Genomic DNA, 14,072 nt, shown 5'->3' on the forward strand with positions numbered 1-14,072 from the left:
AGGCAAACATCTTAGTGAATATGGAAAGGGAATATCTAGAAAAGTGTGTTATAAGTAAATGTATGCATCATTTTTAAGAAATTGCTCAGCTGCAGAGTCACACTTTTGGGTGGATGTTGTTGCAGCATCCCGGCCACTTGATCAATGAGACCTTGAGACGGTTTTTCGTGGCTGCCTTGTTTGGTTGCAGTGAAATGTCAGATGCATTAGTAGGATTCTCGCTTCACCACTTCAAGGAGAACCTTCCAGAGGACTAATGCAATATGGCTGCCCATTACCCCAAGCTGAGACCGGAGTGATGGTCAGCCTGTATTGATCTCTCCTGTTTTCTCCATTCTTTTATTCGCTCTGCATTCTCTCTCCAGTTTAGGCACTGTTCCATTGCGCACCTCCATCCTGGCTGCAGGTGAAGCTGGCAGAGATTAATCTTGTTTGTATTTTTCTGTGTCTGTCTGGACTCAAGCCAGAACGATTGAGTTCAGTTTTCCCATTTGATAAAAAGACTTGCATTTGAGGAAAACCTCCCACAGAATATCCCTGCGGAATTGATTGCAGCAAGTTGCCAACACGATGCTTGCTTACATCAGATCTGAGCCGTGTGAGGGGAGAAAATATCCAGTAAAAGTGAACCACTCATTTTTAGCAGTAGGTATGGACAGTGGGAAGAACCCGGTGCATCGGGAAAATGGCGTAAAATACACCATTACATGATCCCCCAACATCTGACAGGTCCCAGAACAGCAGTGCAAAGGAATGCAGGGCACACAGATGCCAGTTGCGTGTCAGTGCGTTTTGATGTTCTCCCACGTGTTCAGGCAGGAGAGACTGGCGGGAGCAGGTTTGCCTTTTGACTGTCAAGGTGATAAATATAATTGCAGTGTTGTGGGTCCCCTAGAGATTTGGGTTTGCAGGGTGTTGAGTAGGCGGGAGAGGAGACCAATCGGGAGCTTCTAAAATTAAAGGCTTTTGTATTTCACTAAGCTAAATTGCAATGTTAGATTTCTCGCCCTGCAGTGCATTTTCAGAACCAAGGGCACAGAGGATGAATAATTAAAGCAGTTAATGCAGTGCATGACCTATGGCACTTAGACAGATAAGTGGAGAACTTCCAAGACCTGAGGAATTTAACCATCATGATCATTAAGCTGCCATTGATATATTAATCAAATATGGAGCAGAGGGTAGAGGTTAACAATGTATTTACATTTTGTATTATGTTGTAGAATCATCAGGTAAATTAACAGGGTGCAGCTCAAATTTGCACGTCAAACCAGCACGTCCTTACTTCTATTGTCAGCAGAAATCTGATGTTTTCAGTGTTTTAGATGGATTTTAAACAAACATCATCCTCACTTTTTTTCTCACTGTCTCTTAGTGACAGCTGGACAGTGCAGTGTTACTATAGAAAACTTTAACAAGTGGTAATAAAACACTCTTTTCTCCCAGAGCCTGACATTTATCTGTCCCACATCTCCAAGCCAAGACAGACACTCGCAGCTCCTCTTTAAGTCCACAGTTTGAATCGAGGACTCTTTCAAGTCCTCACATCGCCTTCCAGTGGCAGGTGAAGCCAGTTCGGCCCACAGCACAATGCACTGTAAGCACACGACACAGTACTTGCATTTCCATCATGCCGGCCTCTTGAACTAAAGGACCGTCTGACCATCTGACTGACTGACAGAGGAGGCATTCTGCAGGCGTTCAATAATTTAGCCACCACTGCACAACCACCGGTCCGCAGCCTGTAGGGCAGTCGAAAGCCAGCAAGCCCGTTCAGCTCTGGTGCTCTTTTTTCTCTGTAGATGAAATCTGCTCCAAGCGCTTCTTATCTTCATCAGTGGCTTGTGTGGTCGCTCCCTCTGTTATTAACTGTTGTGACGTACAATACATCTCTGTTCAAGACTTTTACCATTGTAACTCCTCAAACAAGGTTTATGTCATAATGGAGATAATGGCAATAATACATTTTTCTTCTAGTGTGTGTGTATGTGAGTTATACCTACCTGCAGACATACTGTTCCCCCTAGAGCTGCTCATACACCAGAATCAGATGTTAAACAGTGGAAGTGCAGTGTCATATAGTGGGATTTATGGCTGAAATCAACTAAAATCTCTGCTCTGAATCGTGTCATCCCTTGGAGACCTAACAATGCAGGCTGCGCCGCTCAAATGACACAGAGCACGTCTCACTTTAACAGGATGCCACAAACCCTGAGCAACAGCCAGACCATTGGCAGCGTCTCCATTTTTGCGTGTGGTCCATTTAAGCAGGATAACAGCAGCCATCCCAGAGTATTTTTCTTGCATCAACAAACATCACTAATCCTGCCTGCTGATAATAGAAGAGTGTATAGTTAAGATGCGGTTCAGGAATCCTTGTTTTGCTATCTTCTGCCTTTAGAAATGCCACAGTAAACTGTGACTGGAGATGTGTGATCTGGCAGCTAAAAGCTGTTTATATCAAAGTAATGAGCCTGAGGAGAACGGCAATTAGGAGATTCCTTCCATTTCTTTGTCTACTAGGGGAAATTCAAACTGAAAGGTTATTGGGTAGGCTATTAAAATGCTTGAGTGGGAGAAATTTTAATTGGTTTTTTTTGTGTAAAGTTTTGTTGTTGACTCAGGACACAGGCTGCTGCCTCGGTCTAGGCCTACAGTAGTTAGGATGTTCTCTCACACAGGTGATCGTATCTGTTTATCCAAAGTGCTTTAAAGGTTAGCCTGTACTTAGCGCTTGTAATTACCGAGCGGAGCAAAACTTTTTTACTATTACTTTGCCTCTCTATCTGATAATGAGCTACGGAATATAACCCAAAGGACAACCACAGCTAACAATTTACACACTTGCAATTATATACCGTGCTTAATACAGTATGTAGCAAATATTTAGCAACGCACGGAAACGGTCGGCACCCTTCATCCTGTTAAAACTCATTAGTGGTGCCCTGTCTGAGAATGATTTATTGTCAGTATTAATATCCTCTTTGTTTGTTATTGCCAGCTGTGCTATCTGATTAGTTCAGGGTCCAGCAAGAGATGTTTGATAATGACTTTAAATGAAAAGTCAATGAAAAGCTGCTGGATTTTCACCGATCTATGATATAAAATCTGTAGCTTTACGTCCCTGTTGGTGTGGATTATTGGATTCGCTATAGCAGATATGTTTATAACTCCCTCACTCTGTGAAATGATGCTGGTGCTCAGTCGGGAGGCGCAGTCGGAGTGTTGTGTTGCATGCTGCTGTGGTTTGTCGATCATTGCCAAAATGTAAATGTATACACTGTAGGACTATTGTTCAGACTGTACAGCGAGCATGACGGCATCTTTAAAACCTCGCTGTTTTGTTCAGATGCGTTTTTTCATTTCCATATGGGGGAGATTTCCATAAGAATAAAAGCAGCCATTATGACCTCAGGCTTTGTGTGTTTGTGTGTGTGTGAGAGTGAGTGAAAGGGCGAGATCATCCCAGAGGCCTAATCATTTCTTACTCTTTCCCCATTAAAAGGTGGGATCTGCGTCGCCCAGTCTTTGAAAATACCCCACAACCCCAAGGTGGAGGATTACGACAAAGCCATCCAACAACTGCTGGAAACGCAGCACTCGCGGGCAGTCGTCATCTTTGCCAGTGAAGAAGACATACGGTGAGGAGCACAGTGCATTGTGCCTTCATCCATGTCGCTCAGGCGTGTTGATGACTTGCCATGTTGGGGTCTTTAATCTCCGAGTCGCAGCTCCTGAAGTCAGGCTAGAGGCAGAGATTTACCATGTGCACAGGATGTCTGCTACACAAATACACCTCCAACAACACAAACACCAGCGCGCCTCGGAGGAAAAGAGGGAATAGAGATCCCAACAAAGCAGCAGAGATATTGTTTCATTTACAATGCCCTGTGGGGAATGTTTATGTAAAGAAACACCGAATCAAACATTTAGTACCTATGAAGTCAGAATGAAGGATCTAGTGGATACTCCAGTTAAATAAATTAAAAAAGTAAAGACAAGAAAGGGACGTGGAGATCAATGACTTTAACTCATACGTCCTATTGTGTTTAAATGAGATGTAAAAATAACATCTTTCATTCACACAAAACAAAACATAAACCAGTTCATGCAAAATAACCCTAATTTCCCTCCTTTATTTTTCACCTATGATGTGAAGAATGAATGAAGAACGGTAAATGACAGAGCTGTAATGTCCAAGCAGCTCCTTAAAGCCAGCTGTTCCTTTGCGTGATAGGCGTTAGATCGCTCCCTCCTAATTCACACGGATGTCCTTGCAGGGGGGTTCTCAATGCCACCAAGAGGGCCAATCAGGTGGGCCATTTCCTGTGGATCGGATCCGACAGCTGGGGAGCGAAGAGCAGTCCCATCCACCAGCTTGAAGACGTGGCGGTGGGAGCAGTCACTATACTGCCCAAGCGCTCCTCCATTAGAGGTACACACACACATACACACACACACACACTCACACGTATATTGTTTGTCAGTAGGATTATGCAAAATCTACCAAATGGATTTCCACAAAAGTTGATGGAAGGTTGGGATGTGGGCCATAAAACAACTCATTATATTTTGGCGCAGACCCAGTCATTTTTTTTTTCACTTTCTTTAACAATTCAATTTTATTTGTATAGCGCCAAATCACAATATACATTATCTCAGGGCACTTTACAGAGAAGGTCAAGACCTTAAATATTATAGATAAACCCAACAGTTCCCACAATGAGCAGCACTTTGGCGACTGGGGAGAGAAAAAACTCCCTCATTAACTGGGAGAAACCTCCTGCAGAACCAGACTCAATGTGGGCGGCCATCTGCCTCGACCAGTTGGGGTGCGCAGAGAAAAATGGGGAGAAGGGTGGAAGAGAGGGGAGAGAGAGGAGAGAGAGAGACCAGGAACAGTTGTGCACCATCAGGTTAACTTTGCAAGATGAGGTTTGTTTTTTTTCCACCAACAATTTCTCAGAGAATAATTTATTGATCTTGATGAAAAAATCCGTTATGTTTAGGGGACTGATATGTGTGCAACTTGGTGCAGATGCAAATAAAAATCCATATCTATCGAATTTGAATTAAAATTTCATAAGGGGACTGTTATGCCTTGGCGGAGGTTTGGGCTCTACTCAGTGACATTCCAGTATTATATTGTATAATAATAATCATAGTAATACATTCTATCCGTATAGCATTTTTCAAAGTTACAAAGTGCTTCACAAGCAAAACAACAAACACTATAATTATGCCTAAAACTTTTACTTTATCGATTACAATTACGTATAAAATTTCAATGTAATTTTATTACATATACACTCACTGCAAGGGGTCACATTTAATGAAGGGTTTTACTTCATGTTGAGTTGCATGGGAATAATCAAATAAGAGTAAGAATGATTTTATTCAATAAAGCGTGAGTTTAATGCATATATTTATGTATAAATGTAAGCACCATTGTGTTTGTTTTATTGTGAAAGTACGCTTGCTGGTTTCATAGACAGGAAGTTAGGAAGTAATCTTTTATGGGGAAAAGCTTCCGTAAAAATAAACTAGCTACGGCCGGGAGCAACACGGTCGTTTTACCGTTGCAGACTCGACGCGTAAATCAGTCTCTTGTTGACGCTCGTAAAGTGGTTATATGGAGAAGGAGTAAGCAAGAAAGTTAAGATAGAGGATAAACCCAATGTAAGAACAATAAAGCCACAATAATAACTTTAACTCTGTTATTAAATCACTCTGAAGTTATTTGGTCTATTCACACTAACTCGACATGATAGAAAACACTCAGGGTTATTAAATGTGACCCTTTACATTGAACTTGGGAAAAAGTTACATGGAAATTTAAGACCTAATTATTTCTTAAGTGAATGAAAGGAGAGAGATAAAATTAATAAGCAGTGCAGATAAAATCAAGAAAGGCTCTCTGGGATAAGTACGTTCTGAGGTACTTCTACCAGTAGAATAATGTCATATTATATTATAATTATTGTATACTATATACTGCAGTCCACCACATGTACTATATGATTTTATTGGTACAAATTCCTTTTTTTTATGCCTGGTTTGCTTTCGTTTGTGTTAATAACAGTTTTTAAGAACAGCCCACAAAAATGTATTTAGTCTAATACAACAGTCCTGCAGTAACTCCCACCTGATGACGGTTATAATGTTCAGTTTTTAATGACGCTGTTTCAGAGAGGTGTTGATTCTGTGTGAGTGAAACAGTCTGATCGTTGTGGACAATTTAGTTTGTGGTGCTGTTGAGCTGCATTGTAAAGAGATGTGTTTCTGTTATTTAGCCAAACATCACCGATATAAATGGGAGAGTGAAATAAAAAGAGACACCTGTCCGTATAATGCAATAGAATTCAATAACAGCACAAACTACATCCTCCCTGTTGCCTATTGAAACCTCCAGCAGATAAGGGGGAACTTAAGCATTCATTTAAAGTTGTGCTTCTGGCCTCTGAGCAAATGTTTGATCAATAGTCACTCTCCTTTTAGCTCTGTCTTAGGTCTTTACTGACTCCTGAGATAAATATCTGGTTCTTTAGCTGCTAAATGCTCCCCGATGTTCGCCAGCTGGTCTCTAAGTGCGTCTGTCTGCCATTTGATGCTGAGCAGGTAGTTTACAGTGAGTGTTTAGAGCGTTTTGTGGGAAAAAAAAAAAGATAAAGCAGCCCGATGCAGCTTGAGATGATGCTAATGAAGGAGGTGAGAGTGAATCAGCAGGACGGTGAAGTAAACGGTAAAGTTTCAGGTAAAAAAAACAATGAGCTCAGAGACAATGAAACGCTCCTCAGAGCCGAGGGGAACCGGAGAGACAGACGATAATTGTCTCTGGATTAATGAGCGATCCCTTTTACATTCAATAAGTAGCACCATTAATACAAAACATTGTTAGTACCACTTGAAGAACAGAATAAAAAATTTTTAAAAGCATTTTCATGTGTCCCTGACTCACTCACAAGACCATATAAAACTGTTCAGACATTAAGTTCCTGGAAATTTGGTGTGGACATTTTTTCCGGAGTTTGCCTTTCACATTAGAAGAACACAGCAGGTGATCGTTTTCGGATCCCCTATCCCCCTTGTCAAACTCAAAGTTGACATCTTCATGTGCGTCTTTTACGCACATCAAACCCCTTTTGTAATGCAATTTTTTTCAGATTTGCCTCTGTTGCACATTAGAAAAATGCCCTCTCGCTCTCTGTGAATTTTCTGGACATTTTCCTGCTGTATTCTCGATTCTCACATGCAGGGCTAACGCGCACATGTTCTGGATATTTTACAATCCTGAGCAACTGGCATCTCACATACAGCCCCTTCCGGATCATTTCAGGAAAACGTGATCTGGAGTTCAGTGCATGTCTGAAAGCAGCTTCAATGTCTGGAAATCAGTGCAAACACTGAAAGAAATTAAATGTACGATCTAAGAAACACATTATAGATATACTGTGCTGTGCAGAACTCTGCGATAGACGATGCATTTCAGAGATGACATTTTATTTCGCTTCTTTTATTCTCTGTTCTTGTCCCTCTGTCTCATCTTTTCTATTTCAGTCGGCAATTTCCAACTTTTCTCTGAATGGCTTTCAACAGTCCTCAGAGAGCAAGAATGACCTTTTAACATTAGTGCTTATTGTACACGACCAGACTAAAATCCGTTTGGATAATATTGGCTATTTTATTATTAAATGCTGAACCAGTGAATGTCACATACACATCGATCAGCGTGGGCTTACTTGCTTTACAAGTTGATAATCTCCTCTCTCAAACTGCTTGAAACAATTGGCATCACTGATCTCTGCATCGTTATGGAAAGAAACACAATATAAAAAGTCTATAGCTGGAATTCTCTTTGCCCTTTCGATCATTTCCAACATTTTATGCCGATAAACTCCAAATGAAATACCATTACTGCTTGTTTTTATGTGCTTAGGTGGTGGATTTCTCTCTAAAGCTGCAGCATAAATAGTCCACCCGCAAGAAAAAAGGAAGACGATGGGGAAATTATGCTGCTAATTATACGCCGCATTTGCCAGGACATGTACAAATTCACCACACAAATAGAAGGTCCTCAGCAGGAACCACCTCATTTAATGTTCTGTCCAGTGTCACAGGCCTAATAACCGTTCATCACTACAATTGAGCAAATTTTTAAGTCTGCGTTTTGTGAAGCTTTGCTTAATTAGGGGAGGTCTAGCCAGGACGACTGTACACTCTGACGGCAGCAAGAAAAATTATGAATCCACCATGCATCACTGATGGTCTTTTGAAAGGAAAATAAGCTGAGTCATTCAGCTCTGATTAGCCATTATCACCTCTACCCACGACTCGGCTGATATGACTGCGTAAGAGAGTGGAGACGTGGACGGAGAAACTTTAAAATGTGAAATTCATAATTCAAAGACGGATAAAAGACACTGCGCCGTGAATCTCGCAGTGACGTTTACTTCCCTGACCCACATTGGGTGGGGAAGTTGCACAAACAAGAGAGAAAAATCCAGCACGCAGGCTTTCTTTTCTTTCTGCTTTGTCGCTGCAACTTATCTCTCGTTGAGCTAATGCATCATACAGGCACCTAAGCCCTATTAGGCTAATATATCATTACTTCAATCTGATTCTGTTGTAATGGATTTTATGAATTGAAGAAAACCTGTTCAGCACCTACAGGACCTCACAGCCCGAGGCAACAGGCTGTGGCACCACTTACAATCCCTGCGTTATTTATTATGCATCCTGTTTTTTAATTAATGTAATTTCCTAGATGAAAGAAGTGATTAAAGTTCCATGGGGCTTGAGAGGAAGAGGAACCACCATGGTCAAATTGTGATGAAGAAGCGCTTGCTGGTGTACTTCCAACACCTAGCGGCCCAGCATCACGCCGCCGCCGCCGCCACACTGCTGCGCTTCGTTTCCTCCAGGTTTGAATTGGTCGATAATTGGTCCGGATCTTAGCCATTCTCCTCCTTCCTCTCTTCCCAGGGTTTGATGAATACTTTACGGCGCTCACCCTTGAGAACAATCGCAGGAACGTGTGGTTTGCTGAGTTCTGGGAAGAAAACTTTGACTGCAGGCTCCTCAGCGCCTCGAAGAGAGAGGATACCAGCCGCAAATGCACAGGTACATGAGTTCTGACATTAGCAAATTAGGAAACATGTCTGTAAAACACTAAAGGATGATGCATAATTTCCCTCTCCTGAATCATGCTCAAGTGAACTTGACCTTTTGTTCGTATTAGAAGCTGCAGATAGACTGTTGGGGTTTTAATTCAACCTCTCTTGTCTGCGGATCAGCCAGGAAGTCTAACGCCAGGTGTTTCTGCCCAGCGGGTGCAGGACAGGCAGAGTTTATTATTAGAATAATAATGCACCACGTGGTCTTAGTCATAGTACAGTTACAGACCGTCTGCTCCTGTGGCTAATGTCCTGTATCTCTAAAATCCCATTTTCTCTCTATATTCCCCCTTAACCCAGTCACCTTGACAGCTCAGCACAGTCATGACGCGTATATTAACTGCACTGCGCCACAGTGGACTTCATTTAGGTTGGAAATTACAGGAAGGGAAACTAAGTAAATACTGTCCATGCCCCCCGTTCTGCTTTATTGCCACCATTGTGGCAGCATTAATGACAGAGCTGCTGATAACATTCTGGGATGTTCCTATTACTTAAACTGTGGCTGCCAGCATTGTGACAGGCAATGCGCTGCGTTTATCATCTATGCGGATGATGCCTGTGATTTGGGATGCTGTATTAATCTTGCTTTCATATGTGACGACGGTAATAACAGTGTGACACAAATTACTGTTTGCTGAGGGATTTTGTTTCCTTTATCATCTTTTTGTTTGGCATCTTTAGTCATGCATCAAAGACCGAGGATGGTTGTCCCACTTCATGTGCCCCACAAACCCTCTGTAAAATGACTATTAATGTCTGTTATCTTTTCTCCAGTTGCTCTGAAGACGACTGCACCACTGTCAATTTATTCTCTCTTTAATTTGTTTTTACATCTAGAGTCAAGCTCGGTATTTATGAATGTTAAATACGAACTGAAGGCTTTTGCATTGAACCACTGTCCATTGAGCGCTCTATGCGCAGCTCGAAAAGGTAAAAAGGTTACGTGTGGGCTGAAATGTGTGTTAAGTTCTGAGAAATTGGCAGAAATGTCAGCACAGATTGCCTTTGACCCTCTTCAGTTTATGCAAGTCTCCCACATCATCATATGTGTCCTATTAACATAATGCGCTCCTCCACTCAGCTTGGAAATTACGACCGGCTATCACCGAAGAGAAAATTGTCTTTTAGTATTCACCGTAATTCTCTTTATGTTTATGATGCAGGTTTGTTATCCGGGAGCTTGAATAGTATGATTATCTTGATGATGATGGTGATGGTGATGATTATCATTAAAATTAGCAGTAGTATTTTTGTTGTGATTATTTCCATTCACCCTTTGAAACACAGCTTTTATCTACCCTGAGTATAAAATGGCTAATTCGGTTGGTAACAAAAACAAAAATCCAGCAGCGGTGGCACATTAGTTATTCAAGCGGTGTCTCAGCAGCATGAGGCAAAAACCTTTAGAGCAGCCCGTGAAAGAGCAGTAGACTGGGAGGAGGATATAAAAGAGCAGGAAGCCACTGTAGCAGAGCATGTTACTAAAGTTCACGGTGATCTTCATCACCTTGCAGATGGGACAAATGACATACATTCTTAGCAACCTATTACTTTGTAATACACCACAGTAATTCAATCTGAATCTGCTCTGTTTGCCACAAACACATTTTCTCACAGTTCAGCCTGATATCTTCCACTCCGGGACAAAATGTGTTTTCTTATTTTCTGTGCCACGTCGTCCCTTAAGGTGTTATTCCTTCAAAATCTAAATTCAAAGCAAATGGTGAATGGGGGACGAGAAACAACAAAACCAAGCAGGAGATGATGAGGCGTGCTGAGAGAATGTAATGTCTAGTGGCTCGTGGTTTATTTGGTTGTTAGTCATCCCTCTTTCCTTTTTTTTCTTTCCCTCAGGCCAGGAGCGCATCGGGATCAACTCCAAGTACGAGCAGGAGGGAAAGGTGCAGTTCGTGATTGACGCGGTGTACGCCATGGCCCACGCTCTGCACAACATGCAGAGGGACTTGTGTCCTGATCATCTTGGCATTTGTCCACAAATGGAGTCTGCGGAAGGGAAGACGCTGCTGAAGTATATACGCAACACCAGCTTCAACGGTGAGTGACACGCGGTGGGAAGATTCCTACAGAGAGCATGGATCATAACAGGGAAATAGTCTTGGAGACTCAAATTAGATCACTTGCTGCTTATCATAGCTGCAGATGATTTCTCTTCAGTTGTTTTCTTCCAACAGTATGTTTCAGGCTCTATTGTGTGGATACAGAACAATCGAGCATACTGTCAATTTGAGAAATACCAGAATAATGTGCTTACGGATGAACCAGCAATAACATAATATGAGATCTGTCTTTAAAATTATATAATGTTTTCTCTCAGTGCATGAGTGTAAATGAACTTATACAGCCACTAGAACATTAAAGGAAAATTTTGTGTTATTGCTGAGACTCATATGAGAAGATGGATGTCATTCTCCCAACTGTACAGTAGATATGCAGCAGGAGCCGGCAGCCAGTTAGCTGAGCTATTTAAAACATTAATAACCATCCATTATCTATACCACTTATCTTTTGAGGGTCACAGGGGGAGCTGAAGCCAATCCTAGCGGGCATTGGACGGACATCAGGTTACACAATGGGCAGGTCGCCATTTTATCACAAAGCCAATATACAGAGACAAACAATCATTCATACTAACATTCACACCTACGGTCAGTTAAGAGTCTCTAATTAACCCTAACCTCAATCTGCACGGCTTTGGACTGTGTGAGGAAAAGCCCGGAATACCTGCGGAGATCTCACTCAGACACAGGGAGAACATGTGGGAACCTCTTTGTTGTTAAACCATGCATGCTGCACCAAAACATGTTTTTTGAATCTGTTAAAATAAAGTGTGGTTATGGTTTTACGGACGATTACTCTGCCAATAGTTGCTGCTCCTACGTGTGACCCACTGTAAAATGGAAAATTGCTTTAACCCTTTAGTTTTTCAATAGACTAAACTGCATAAAGATGCAATGTGTTGATTAATTGGGTTTAGAGGTGCTGGTGAGCGACTGTTTTTTAACCTTTTGGAAAGAGCCAGGCTAGCTCTTTCCCTTCTGTTTCCAGTCTTTATGCCAAGCTAAGCTAATCATCTTCTCGCTTCAACAAAATCTTTACCAGACAGACTTGGCAAGAGAGCAAATAAGAATAATTGAAATACCAAACTATCTTTAACTGCTACATTGTCTGAGAATATTTTTGCACAAAGGTGCTGCGTGTTCATATCTCTCTCCAGTGTCAAGATAAAATATATCTTAGAGAAAAACTAAATAAAGGACATAAAAGCCAGAGTCATCTCGGACTATAAAAATTGGGTAATGAATTCTTACTTTACCACCTCCTCTGTGATATGCATCATATGCAGTCGCTTGTGGGCTGACTACAATTTACATTTGCATTTAGATTCATTTATAGTTAAAAGCACCACAATGTTTTCTTGATCTATGTAATATTTTCAGCCTATGTGATGTATTATGGGTCTACCGGTACTTGAACCTCTATATAATTCAGCCCTGTGAACAAAGTGATGTGGATGATACTTAACAATTAATTCCAAGTAGCTATAAATGACAAATACTCTGGAGTGGAGGAGGAGAGCCAAATGGGAGCTGGGGTCTAAAACAAGAGAAACTTTTGTCTTTACAAATATGCTGGTATGTGTGTCAGCCAGTGATCATTAGAGCCTCCTCTGAAGTGCATCGTGTCTTTACAAAATGTTCTAGATAAGATTCTGCTGTTTAAAATCAGAAATCCGTGTAATCTTCTCTGGAAACTGTCCTACTTTTAGAGGTAGACCCAGCTCACTTTGAGCTTTAAAAAAACACTGATGTAATTTAATGGATCGTGTAGGAAATGTAAACTTGTTTCGACATATCGTTCTAATGAATCCCTTAATATCCAGGTCTTTTATTTCATTTCATTGTCTATTTCTCAGCGTAATTATGTGTACACTTCCGACATGATTTCTCACGTATATAATATAAACTGCAGGCTCCCATGGCTGAAAACGATCAGGGAGAAGACAAATCTTGGTTCGTTGCCAGGTTAAATAAATGACTGAAGAAAATATTAACACAGACAGGCTTTTTAAAAAGATTGCACCATGAAGAATACGAACTAAGTGTGGGCAGCAGAGATCAAGTCATTAGTTTTCTCTTGAACCTACAGTTCATCTCAGGTCTGATGATCAGACTAAATTAGGATTTGCTTTCACTTCATTATTCAGTCAGAGATGTTTCACGTTAACTGTTTTCTGTCTGACAGGTGGAGATATTTTGTTTTGTTTTGCCCAAACCGATCGGTGCCAGCCAGGTCCCCATCAACACCCTTTTCAGGCTATATAGGTAGTGGCTTGCTGTCGGATCACACAGCGCAGTGCTTGACCAGTTAAAGCTAAAAATAGACATTAACAATACTGTTGCAGAAGGGATATCTCTCCTTAGATCTGATCTCAGAACAGCAGTCTGTCTCAAAAAGGATCTGATATTGCCCGTTTGCAGTCATCTCTGAACATAGGGCTTTTTGTTTGCATTCATGTGTTTTCTTTTAACTGAGGAACATGTGTTGCTCTTCGATATTCACGCACTTGCCGTATTTGAATCACAGTTTTATTCCAGAGGGCCTAATCCCTTTATGTCCATTCATAATTCTATCTACAAAGCTCTGATTTGCCTTATTTTTGTTTTGTTTTTACTTCCATACACCAACAGACCGACTTGAAAAAAAACATCAAAAGATGTTGGCAGTGATTCAAAGGTCTGGAGTCAGCCTTTGAAATTCCTACAAGCATTATATATAAGATAAGGCTCAAATCCCAATAAAACACCATATGCATTCATTTCTCTTAATACTTTCTGACTGCTCTTCTTTTCCTGTGGCGACCATTTGTTCCTCCCT

The 14,072-nt window shown here is 41.2% G+C and overlaps 1 protein-coding gene across 2 annotated transcripts in view; it reads left to right on the plus strand.

Annotated features, from left to right (window-relative positions):
* LOC117764600 (metabotropic glutamate receptor 7) overlaps positions 1-14,072 on the plus strand; it is a 61,915-nt gene that overhangs the window by 26,286 nt on the left and 21,557 nt on the right. For both annotated transcript variants that reach the window (XM_034590514.1, XM_034590515.1), the window contains exons 3-6: positions 3,506-3,641; positions 4,281-4,435; positions 8,983-9,120; positions 11,031-11,231. In XM_034590514.1, the coding sequence (XP_034446405.1) occupies positions 3,506-3,641; positions 4,281-4,435; positions 8,983-9,120; positions 11,031-11,231 (630 nt within the window). The remainder of the gene's footprint in view (positions 1-3,505; positions 3,642-4,280; positions 4,436-8,982; positions 9,121-11,030; positions 11,232-14,072) is intronic.

This window comes from Hippoglossus hippoglossus, chromosome 7 (assembly GCF_009819705.1).
Source record: "Hippoglossus hippoglossus isolate fHipHip1 chromosome 7, fHipHip1.pri, whole genome shotgun sequence".
Classification (NCBI taxonomy): domain Eukaryota; kingdom Metazoa; phylum Chordata; class Actinopteri; order Pleuronectiformes; family Pleuronectidae; genus Hippoglossus; species Hippoglossus hippoglossus.